Below are 12,605 nucleotides of genomic sequence, written 5' to 3'. Positions count from 1 at the left end.
TGATACAGAGGATGGACACATCACAAAGTAGAGAAGCACATCCTCCAGGATGACAACAACTTCCTGGTGGAGAGACTTTCCAATACCCTGTATGCAGTCCAGTTCCTTCCAGTGCTCAAGGGAATGCTGAAAACCACTAAAGACACCTTTAAAGAGTCTGTGAAAGCAAGTATAGTAACCTCCTAGGTTGACAAAAGATACAAGCCCTCTCCTAACAACCTACCAGGCATTCGTGGCCACACACCTCCTAACTCCATCATGGCCAGGTACACTGGAAACGTGTCAGGAGAAGGCCTAATTATGTGGCTGGGTTGAGTAAATTATGCCGCAAGAAAAGCCAATTTATGCAGCATATCTCAGCAGATTTGTTAATAATACTAGTTCATTGTTTCATCATTTTCAAACTTGGTAACACTGTATGGGCATTGCTTGCACCCAAACAGTACCTGTTTAACACCCAAATATGCAAGAAGCAGCAGAAAGGTGACCAGTCCAGCTTTGCAAAGGACCATCCACTGTGCAGCAACACTTGTTGCTGTATTTTTAGTAGCATTTGAACTGTTTGAGCTGGAAAAAATATTTTTTTGTTAAAATCTGCAGATGGGTAAGGTGATGGGATGTATAGAAAATGCAGCAAATCTAGGATTGCGCCAAAAATGGCTGTGGCCGCACAAAGGTATAATTCCAGTGGACCTGCTTCTGATCCACACTTCACGTAAGTGTGCAAACACCCAGGCCACAGGACATGTTCCTCCTCCAGATAGGGAGAGCAGGAAAGTAGATGCAGCAAGAACAAGTGAAGCAGTGAAGGCAGCCATGGACTGGAGAATCGCCAACTGAATTGGCCTGCTCTCCTGACACAACAGGGCTCATTGGGACAAGATACAGAACCTACTTAAGAATCTTACCAATGAGTGTAGACAGGAGAAAGAAATTGATGGAGCAAGGGAAGCCCATCTGCAACAGCACCAACCAGTGTTCCCTAGATGCAATGGACGGACGGACGCCCGCCCGCCCACCACCACCACCACGTCTTTTAAAGGAAGAGGGTAAAGCGCTTCTTCAAAAGGTCCCCCTCCACCAACAGGGCAAAGGTATGTACTTCTTTACTTACTTATCCCCCCCAAAAAAATGGCTCCATCCTAGACCTGAGGCCCTCAATAGATAGGTTCTCCCAGAACATTTCCCCATGGTGATGCTGCAGGGTGTGGTAACTCTGCTCCAGCAAGATTACCACATGGTGTCATTCGACATTGAGGACACCTACCTCCACATCCCGAGCCATTCTACCCACCAACACTACCGACGTTTTGTGTTAAGTGGCCAGCATGATCAGTTTAAAGGAATTCCCTTTGGCGTCTCCACTGCCCTAAGGGTCTTCATGGAATGCCTGTCAGCAGTCACTGCTGGGCATCCACATCTTCCCCTGTCTTGACAATTGGAATAGTGCCTACAGCACGCACAACCATCTCTCCTCTACAGCTTTGGGCTCACCATAAATGTGGTCCCAACTACAACCCCTTCAAATCCAACCCTTTCTCGGAGTGATATTTAACTCTGTTTCAGGAAAGCCTACCCAAGCTCTCAAAGGGTCACAGCCTATGGCCAGTTTGTACCTCTTTTTAGCCACAACGTCACCTCACATTTAGGACGTAAAGTGCATGATGACCATGTACACAATAGCATACACCACATGTGACTGTTGCAACTGTGCCTTTCAGCACAGTGGTCACAAACTGAGGGTCAGATGGAGGATCTAACATTGGTAAAGGCTGGTGCCATCACTGTCTGCAGTGATGGGACAGTAACAACTTGTTGTGGTGCAGGCTTTCAAGCGCATGGTGATACTCCTTGCTCTCAAAGGTTTCTCCCCATCACCCCGGGTAAGGTCATCCTGATCAGGACAGACATGATCACCGTGTACCACTTCAAAGACCTGGGAGGCACACACTCACTGACTTTTCCTGCTATCTCAGACAATCTATCATAGGGCACTCCACCACTGCATTCACCTGTTGGTGGTGTACCTCCCAGGAGTGATGATAACCAGGTGAATTTGCTAAGCAGGATACATCAACAAGTCCATAAGTGGGAGCTCCACCCACAGGTAGTGCACTTGTACTTCCAGCAGTGGGGCACTCCAGACGTTTTTACAACCCAGAGAATTCTAAATGCCAAGAGTTCACCTCCAGGTGCCCACAGGCCATGGGCAAGGCACTATGTATCAGATTAGGGATCTTTGCTTATGCTTCTCCGCCTCTCCCACTCCTTGCATTGGTTGTGCGGAAGCTACCGCAAACATCCCAGACTCTCATTCTGGTCATTTGTCCACTCCTGCATCGCTAAGAAGATGGACCCACTAAGGCCTACAGGCCAGGATATCATTGACTAGCTGCTCCACCTACAAACATAAGGCCTAGCCTGCACCTCAGTACGGCTTTATCTAGCAGCTATGAGTGCCTACATGCAAAGCAAGGAGCATACTTCTCTCTTCTACATATCTGTAATCAAGGCATCCATGAGATTGTCTTAAAAGGGTCATTCCTCCCGGGTATCTCCCAGCACCAGCTTGAAACCTCAGTATTGTCCTTATCAGACTCATGGGTCTCTTTTGAGCCTTTATCTTCCTGCCCAATCCAGTATCTTTTCTGGAAGGTAGCCTCCTTAGTTGTGATAGGTTAGTGAATTGCAAGACTTCACACTGCACTGACCCTTCATCCAGCTCCACAAGGACAGAGTAGTAGCCAGGACACACCCTAAATTTAGTCCTACGATTTCCCTTTTATGGGGAGGTTATTGACTTCCTCAAACATACACACCCTGTAAACAAAGAAACAAATTAGCTGCAACTCCAAGACTGGTGGAAGAAGACAGTGTTCCTGGGAGTAAGCGGGCGCATGACGAGACTGGTGACACAAAACCAGGTAAGAGTGGGATGTGGCTAAAGAGATGGTAATCAAATCAGTTATGATTTAGATTTGATCAAAGATCAACAATATATTCAATCATAAATAATTACTAAAACACACATACGGCATGACAAACTCCACATCAGCTTGCTGTAAGATGCTTAGGAGGTTAAAGTTGATAAAGAAAATCCAAGATACAGCCACAAGCAGATAAAGAAAACCAAGCAAGCCACACTTATTTGAAAAGCGATGACGAGCAAACTCCTCCTAACTTACTTTAATGTATGAGAGCTTAATGTGCCTAACCAGAGAGTGGTAATACTCTGATCCCTGAAACACACAAAGGAGAATATCACACACATGTACTGACATAAAGACTTCAGTCCTGCTGTTTCCCCCAATAGTTTTAGCACCTCAGCTACAACAAAGGTGAAAGTAGTATACCTATTATTCTTAACACAAGCTGGGTTCACATGGAAAAACTCCTCAGCAGATAAAGAGGAGCTGTGGATTTTACTAAATTACCTTTTTAGAGGTCCGATAGTCACTCACACATTGTGTGCAAGCAGCGAGGTCCAAGAAGGATTTCTTAGGCAAATGATTCAGGATCTATTTATTGTAGCAGCATGGGCTCTCATTAAGGAAATGTATTAGAAAAGATAGTATTAGGTGGACACAGAAACAAAGCTGTCCAGAAGCTTAGAGGTACAGTGACCCTTTCAGAGGAAGGGGCCCTGCATGTTTCCAGAGGTAGGCTTGACAGACCCATGCCACCATCTTCATCTAGCCAACATGGAATTTTCCCATTTCTTGACAGTATACAAGTTGTACATCAGAATCTATATCATACTGTTTCACCAAACCTTGGGTTTTACCATTATAGAAATGGAGTAATAATGCTGTGAAACTACATGCTGTCATTTGTTCGTTGAAGTGGTAGAGACAATGCAGTACGCAAGAGAGCTACCTCATTTATCATAATTATTCTTATGTCCAACAACCAAGCTATATTGTAGAAGTGGTGGATGGAATTGATCCCTCCTCTCCAGGAGTGGTATCACAGAATCCTGAATACAGATATATTACCGCCAATATCTTATCTACTGAGCCTGAAAATCTTTTACCAGCTTCCTCGTTGTTAAAATAGTTTTACTGATGGTTTTCTTCATTAAAAACTGATCGGCTCACCTCTTTTGGTCAGATGGTCCTGGGAGATTTCAGGTTGTTTCAGAAAAAGATGAAGCCATCCACACCACACATTTCTTCTAATTCATTAGCAAACAACAATCTATTACAGCATTAAACCCTCCCTGTGGACAATAGGCACTCCACCATAGCCTTGATTTTCCTGAACCCTATACAAATCTGTTATTCTCTCAAATTAGGTTGGTTGGATCACTTCATTCTTACTTTGAAAATCATAACTGTAACATACCCCTCCCGCATGCTAAACTGGAAATGGAAACGGTAAAATAGAGAGTTATCAATCACATTGACAGCAAGCACTGGCAAAACTGACAGGTCTGGCTTTAATGTGCTAATGTGTGCAAACACAGGAATTTACAAAAAACATTCTGATTGTTTCTGCAATATCTCATTGTGATTTGACTTGCCCTATGTATCCTATGTTTGGGCCTAGTTTGTTTCGTACCACAAGTTGTGGTGGTGCTGTTTTTCTTCTTCCTATTTTTGATGCATGTGCCAGACATCAAATCAAGCTTGCAGAATAAATAAATAAACAATAGAACTCAGCTAGATTATCCAGAGATGCAGCTTAAATTCGCTGTGTATTTGCAGACTCCTGTGTTTGTTTGCACTGGCAGATTAAGCAACATGTTGGCATTGCAAATGCTTCTTTCACATGTGTCCCCACTCCATCTTCTGTGTAATTGTGTATATAGCCTGACTGTTGCAATGGGGGCAGAGCCATAACTGAGTAAACAATGATCTAATTCTGTTAGTGTGCAAAGTGTAGTCTTTCTTGTTATATCTGATTTTTCCTAATGGGCAAGCACACCTTTTTCTGGCTGTTTTATGAACATTGGAGAACAACCTTTGAAAAGCAGAAAAAGGTTATGTAGAGTAAAATAAATTATGGAGGAGTTTTAACTTGGAAACTTCATTGTTTTTAACCGAACAGGACCCAGCACTACAACTGAAACGGAAACAATTGCGAAGTATGAGATAATGGACGGGGCACCAGTAAAAGGTAGCTTTAGATTTACTTTATCTCATTTATTTAGATCTGTTTGATAAGGCACCCGGTATGTTTTATGAATACACTATCAAGTAAAAACAAAAGAATATCCAATATGACTTCTAATTGTTCTGCAATGCATATTTTGATTAAAAGGTAGATGTAGTTTTTGACCTTTTTAAATATCGGAAGGCAGGCGTTAATGTCAGAACACTTTATAACCGATGTTCTTAAAGTTCTGCCATGGTACATACTCAGATTCCTTTCTATCATTGCGACAGGAGGAAAATCACCCACCCTTGACCCTTTTTATGCCTGCCTTAACTGCACATCAGACTGGAAAACGTATTGTTAACAATTCTGTGCCTAGAAGCATTTCTGGCTCTGCTTTTGGCTATTTGTTGTACCATTTCACCTCCTTTGGAGTCTTTGCATTACAAAGCAGGAGGGAGTATTTTTCCATCTCAAAAGTACACTGAAACTTAACCCATAAAATGATTTATTTTGTAGATGTATTGGCTAAGGAAACAATTGTCTCTTTTGTTTTCCTTCACTACAATATACTTTTGTAAATGTTTTATTTTGAATTCAGAATGCAAGACAGCCCTGTTAGCTTTTTCATTTGTTTTAGTGTGCTCGGACCCAGCAAGCCTTTTTTTGTCTCACTTGATACTTATTTTTTATCACTGACTTTGTGGCAGGATTAGATTGGCTGTATAGACCATTATTTTCCTTTAAACAATCATTGGGCTTGACCTGGCAAACATTTGATATGAGTAAACGCTTTTACCTTATTTAGTCTCTTGACTTGACTGACTTCCTCTGTTAAGCCTGATCAGACCCTATATGTATACATTTTTGCTGCGTTGAACTCGGTTAAGCATGTCATAGTGCAGTTTGGACTTGATGTGTGTGTCAGACTGCAGGATATGTAGGTTGGATGAAATATAGCAGAGGATTTTGTGGAGGTGACATAGTTGGAATTTATGGGTCTTCTGCTCCTTCCCCTGTAGCCATTATGGGAGTACCTGTCACACCAAATGTCAAGTGATGGAGTCTTCTTAGAGAGCTCCTGCTTTTTATGTCCTTCCCAGTTCAAAATACCTATAGATGAGAGAACAGATACATAAATTCCATCATTTTAGGACATCCCTTAAACTGTTTTTTACAGAGCCCCTTTAGAGAGAATAAAATAGATTATTGGGACTCTAAGCAGCATAACGTGCTTGCCCACCACCCCCCTTCCACCATTTTTTGGGACACTCAATTACCAATTCTGAAAATGATTGTCCGGCTTGAACTTTTATGGGAACCTCAAATAGAAACCCCATCAACCACATGTTTAATAGCCATAATGTAACCCCTTTTCAATCCGGGCAATGATTTTACATGCTGTGGAGAATCCTGATTGTGATCCAGTATATATTGAATTTGCGAAGCAGGTGGTCTCTGGCCATGTTAGGTCATCTCTGAAGTTAAGACCAATTTCTGCTGATGCCCTCTAAAGCACACTAGTGTTTCCTCCACATTTGAACAGGTCAAGTAATTGTTTAAAAATGAATTCACAAACTTCCAAAAGTAGAAAGAAAAAATGCCTCTAGTACCAAGGGTTGGTACCAAGATTGACTCAGGGCCAGCCTCCTGTGTCAGGGTAGAAAACATTGAACAATACTTGTTTCTGGTTGTTAGTACATCCTGAAGTGCCAGGCCCCAGTAAAGTTCCAGCAATGCAAGCTGCCAAACATTCAGAAAATTTTTTGATGGCATGTTTGGTTGTGGATACACATGCTCTGCATACTCCTCCCATTTATTGTTAGGTTTGGAGTGTTACAAGTTGTTTTTTTGTGTAAGAAGCATGTTTGAGTCACATGATCGAGTGACTCAACGGTGATACTGAGCATGGGCATCCAGTTCTTAATTAGATTGTTTTCTCTCTGTCGTCTGGTTCAGACGTGTGTATCTTCTCTCCGTTTTCAACTCGCTCCAGTCCTCAAATTTCTGTCCTATCTTCCATTCGCCGGTATTGATCTTCAGATCGCATTATTCTGTCTTTGTGTTCGATCTTGTAATCGTCTGGTCAGTTGTTTTCAACCGACCGCCTTAGGGTGGTCTCGCTCGTTGCTCGGGCATTCCACAGCGTGACACCAAAAAAAGAATGTTGAGCTCATGGAACTGACACCATTTTGTTTCTGTCCTCTGTGCCATTCCAAGTTCCCTCACACTGACCATCATCAGAAATGTAATCTTTGCCTCTCCACTGTAGGAAGTTGGCTCTGTATTTACTATACCAAAGTAAGGCATAGTGTGCACAGAGTCCACTGGATCCCCAGAGGCTTTACATAGGCCAAGGTAGATAATACTAATGCTCTCTTTTGTGGTACCATGGTCGAGTAGTTAGTGTATAAAAAAAATATACTTTGTTGCTTTATTTCTAGAACCAAAAGGATCTTTGTTGCTGATAAGTACAGTTTCAAGTATGCACCACTTTCAGGTATCAAATGCGTTTTGTTTGGAATTCAGATAAAAGTTTTCAGGTAAGTAATACTTTTCAATTTTCAAAAGTAGACTGTGCAATTTTCATTGAAGGCAATGCAGTCGGGGGGGGGGGGATACGTACACAGTTTACAGGTAAGTACTAGACTTAAGGTCCCAGTCTTTGGGGGTTAATGTGTCCACAGAGCTAAGTTTAGGAAGATACCAAGGATGCACCATCAGCAACACGGGGCTGGCCCGGGCGCATTGGTCAAAGTTGGTGTTTGGAGCCCAATGGAATTCTGTGGAGACTGGGGGCACTCAGAAGTGAACGGTTTGCAGGTAAGTACCCACCGTCTCAGTGCACAGGCCTTGGGGGTGTTTAGATCAGCTCGGTGGGGGAGGCACAGGTAAGCACCAAACACACGCTCAGCAGCACAGGGGCCACAGGGTGCAAAACACAGCTTCGGGCACCCAATGCCTTTTAATGGAAAACTCTGGGTTCACAAAGAGGCAGCAGGCTTGGTACAGGGGGTCGGCTGAAGAAGACCAGTGGCTGGACAGGTAAGTTGAGGCTCTTCTGGACGTCAGTGGACTGTTAGCCGGGATTCCCAGGCCAGGGTCCTGCGGGTGCAGGGGTACCTTTAGGTGTCTGGTATCTTCATCGTTTCAGTTCATGGTCGGGGGCTCTAGATTCAGGCTTCAAGCTTCATCGTGGTGGCCAGGAGGGGCCAACCCGTGGTGGACTCCCAAGTCGGAACCACCGGAGGACTCTCTCTCGGAAGGTGGCCCACCAGGACTCGGGCTGGTTAATAGTGGGCAGGACTCGGAGATCCAGTGGGTTCTGCAGTCCTGGTTGGAGGTTTCTTTGTGGACAAGGTCACTGTCCTCAGGAGATCTTGGTATTTAGGGAAGGTAGGCAGCCCTCTGGTGGTTTTTAGAGGTCGCTGGTCCTGCAGGCAGAGTGGTCTTCTTGTAGCAGGGGTTTTGAAGCTGAAGACAGGCTAGTAGGGCTGGGGCCAAGTTAGTTGTCGTCAGGAGTCTTCACTGCTGGTGCGGCTCTTCAGTCCTCCTCCTCCTCCTCCTTTATGTCACTAGGAATCTGAAGAGCAGGACAAGTGGTCTTCTTGTAGTAGGGGACTTAAAGCTGCAGAAATTGCCAGTGGGGCTGGGGCCAAGTCAGTTGTCAGGAATCTTCACGGCTGGCACAGCTCTTCAGGCCTCCTCCTTCTTTAGGTTGCTAGGAACCTGAAGAGCAAGGCTCAGGGGTGCCCCTAAATACTAGATTTAGGGGTGTCACAAGGGTCAGAGGGCAGTAGCCAGTGGCTACTGACCCTGATCGTGGCTACACCCTTCCTGTGCCCACTCCCTTTGGGGATGGGGGGGGGCACAACCTAAACCTATTGGTTATCACCCTCCAAAACAAATTGGAGGATTCTGCCAGGAGGGGTTCACCTCAGCTCCGGTCACCCTAGGTGTGGTCCCAGTTGGGGTGGGCACTCCTCCTGGTATTTACTAATGTTCCCAACAGACCTGTCGCCAAAAGTGGGGCTTGGTGCGGGGGGCGGGCATCTCCACTAGCTGGAGTGCCCTGGGGCAGCAGAACAAAAGGCAGGAGTCTTTGAGGCCCACCGCCAAGTGTTGCTGTTCCTGCAGGACGAGGTGTGGAACACCTCCACCCAGAACAGGCTTTGTTCCTGACTCCTGAGAGCACAAAGGCTCTCACCCCATAGCGTTGGAAACCCGGCTGGTAGTGGCTGGATGGCATAAACCAGTCAGCCAAACACTAGAGAGTTGAGTGAAATTCAGGGTGCGTCCATTAATATGCCCGCTGTCTGCATTTTACAATTAATCCAGCACCAGCATAAGTGTTGGTTTATTGAGCTGAGAGGTTTGATACTAAACGTCCCAGTATTCAGTGAAGCCATCATGGAGCTGTGGAGTTCGTAATGGCAAACTCCCAGCCCATGTACTCAATATGGCTACACTGCACTTACTGGATCTAAGAATGGAGTTAGACACCGTAGGGGCATATTGCTCATGCAGCTATGCCCTTACCTGTGGTGTAGTGCACCCTGCCTTAGGGCTGCAAGACCTGCTAGCGGGATGACTTGTCTTTGCCACAGGTAGTGGGGTGTGAGCACAGCACCCGGGGGGATGCCATGTCGACTTCACCTTTTTCCTCCCCACCAATACACACAATCTGTAATGGCAATGTGCATGTGTCTGGTAAGGGGGTCCCTTAGGCTGGCACTATACATGCTGCAGCCCTTAGTGACACTTTCTGGCCACAAGGCCCTTGGTACAACTGGTACCTTTTACAAGGTTCTTTTCTCTGTGCCAGAGGTGTTCATTTTGTGGGCAATTTAGGGAAAGAACACAGGTGCTGGAGCCTGATTAGCAAGATCTCAGCACACACGAAGTCAAGTTAGCATCAGATATCATGGAAAAAGTGGGATGGAGTAACCATGCCAGAAGGGGCACTTTCCTGCATTCACCGATCTTCAAGAAGCAATGACGGTAGATCTTTCAGATCTAAAAAGACCCTTTGGAACTTAAGAGATCATAGGTTGGAGATGGTGCGGAAATCCACAGAAGACACCCTGGGCGTCTTTTGGGAGGAGCTTGCACAGAAGGAACCTGAACAAGAGTTCTTCTTCATGTAAGATTCAGAATCGGACTTTCATTTATTGAGAGCAGTAAGGTGATGTTGGCGCAGCCAGTGAGTACTGAAACCCCTCCTGCCCAACAAACGACTGTTAAAAAATAAATAAAACACTCTTAGGGGTTGCCGGACCGCCACCAGCACATGGTCGGACTGGGAAAATTATTTCGGCTGCCTTGACCCTTTGGCTCGGCTCCGAAACTAGCCACAACACTAACATCGGCCTTGGCATCGACCTCCAGTATTTAGGTCCGAATTACTTCTGCCGAAACTTCAGCACTGAGCACTTTGGATCGGACCCGACCAGCCACAACCGCTCCTTAGGTACCGACCAAGAGTAACCAACCAAAACTACCGGTACTGAAAACAAAGGAGTCAACTCCTTTGGAGCATATGGATTCGAGCCAACACTCAACTACTCAATCTGCAATCAAGCCTATTTTGGAGACTATGGACGCAAAATAGTGCTGCCTCCATATCCAGGTAGGTACAGGGCATATCATTGCTTCTCCCTGTCACATTGTAGAGGAAGTTATCCTTCCAAGAGGCAATGGACACTTTGCTTCCTCCAAAAAAGACCTCTGAGGACAAGACTACTTTATCTAAACCTTTTACTCCTCCTCCTGATTTACCTTGTTCACCACCTCCACCCCCTCATTCTTCTCCACCTCTTTGTTCTCCTGACTCTCCTACTGCAGATCACCGCACACCTCTGGGTTCATCTCTATATTATAGGGAAATATTTGAGTAGAACACAGCAAGACCCAGACCCTGGGATGGACATCACCCCGGTCCCATGATAATATGGACCCAGATTTATACCTTGGAAGATCCTCTCCCCCAGATTAATCTACTAGGTACCAGCAAATTATAGCAAGGGCAGCTGCTTTTCATAATGACCGACTCCATAAGGATTCAATAAAACAGAGTTTCTGTTTGACACCTTAACCACCACACATAGGGATCCTCCTATGCTTCCTGGCATGATTCATCATGGATAAAAAGTATATACCTGCTCCTTCTGATACACTATACATCAGGTCTCAAGTTCCACCAGATTCAATAGCGGCCACTACTGCATGGAAGCGAGTCAACAGTCAGGCCACAGGAGGCTCTCCTCCACTGGACAAGGAGAGAAAAAAAGATAGATGCAGCAGACAAAAGAGTTGCAGCACAAGCAGCAAATCATTGGCATATTGCCAGTTTGCAGGCCTTGTTAGTAAGGTATGATTTGGCTCACTGGGATGAAATGGAGGAGCCCCTAAAATATCTCCCAGATATGCAGCGCAAACAAGGCCAACAGATTCTTACAGAAGGACAATCAATCACCAATAATTCTATACACTGTGCATTGGATGCCACAAAACTGCACGAGGGGTAACTACAAGCATTTTGTTAAATAGAGATGCCTGGTTTAGATGTTCGAGCTTCAAGCCAGAGTTTCAACAACCAGTGCTCAACATGCCCTTTGACAAAACACCTTTTTGCCACCCTAAGTGGACTCCACTCTGGAGAAACTCAAAAAAGATACTGACACCACAAAAGCCATGGGTGCCCTTCAGTGTTGGGTACACAGAGCTAATTTTTGTCTCCCCACATTTAGAGGTGGTTACAAAGTCACAACCTTAGAACCATCTGCCCCTTGACCTCTTACTTTTGAGGTTTCTTTAGAGGGACCTATAGACAGCAACAGCAGAGGCAAGAGTACTACCACATATGATTCATTCTCAACATCTAAGCAGTGACTGCATACATTTGCCAAGTCCTGCACCACACCTGAAGGGGGGGGGGCAGCTTCAAGAGGTTTACACACAATAGATAAAAACAACATAGGACCAATTGGTCCCTTCCCATTATCCAACATAGTTATTGTCTGCAGATCACTACCACACCTCCAAACATTCCCCCTCAATCTCACAGGTTATCTCACAAACATTGCATCCTCCTAAAGAGGTGTAGTCCCTGCTTCTCAAAGGTGCCATAGAGTCTGTTCCATTACAATACCAGAGAACAGGAGTATACTCCCTATATTTTCTCTTCCCTAAAAAGAATGGAACTCTTAGACCAATTCTGGATCTCAGACCATTAAGTTACTACATTCTTTCAAAACACTTCCACATGATTGCTCTTAAAGATGTTATTCCCCTTCTTCAACAAGACAACAGCACTAGACTTAAAAGATGCCTACGTCCACATTCCCATCCACCCTGCAAACAGGAAATATTTAAGGTTTGTTGTTGCAGGAAAACATTATCAATTTAATTCCTGCCTTTCAGAGTCACAACTGCTTCCAGAGTATTTACAAAGTGCTTGGCGTTAGTCGCCTCACACCTCATAAGACAAAATATACACTTTTCCTTAC

The 12,605-nt window shown here is 44.8% G+C and overlaps 1 protein-coding gene across 1 annotated transcript in view; it reads left to right on the top strand.

Annotated features, from left to right (window-relative positions):
* The window catches only part of VPS26A (VPS26 retromer complex component A), a 361,055-nt gene that overhangs the window by 161,848 nt on the left and 186,602 nt on the right, over nt 1–12,605 (top strand). Inside the window, exon 7 of the mRNA XM_069240511.1 lies at nt 5,050–5,118. Within this exon, the coding sequence (XP_069096612.1) occupies nt 5,050–5,118 (69 nt within the window). The remainder of the gene's footprint in view (nt 1–5,049; nt 5,119–12,605) is intronic.

This window comes from Pleurodeles waltl, chromosome 6 (genome assembly GCF_031143425.1).
Source record: "Pleurodeles waltl isolate 20211129_DDA chromosome 6, aPleWal1.hap1.20221129, whole genome shotgun sequence".
Lineage (NCBI taxonomy): Eukaryota > Metazoa > Chordata > Amphibia > Caudata > Salamandridae > Pleurodeles > Pleurodeles waltl.
Note: the sequence above shows the minus strand (reverse complement) of the source record. Positions and strands in the feature narration are given on the sequence as shown.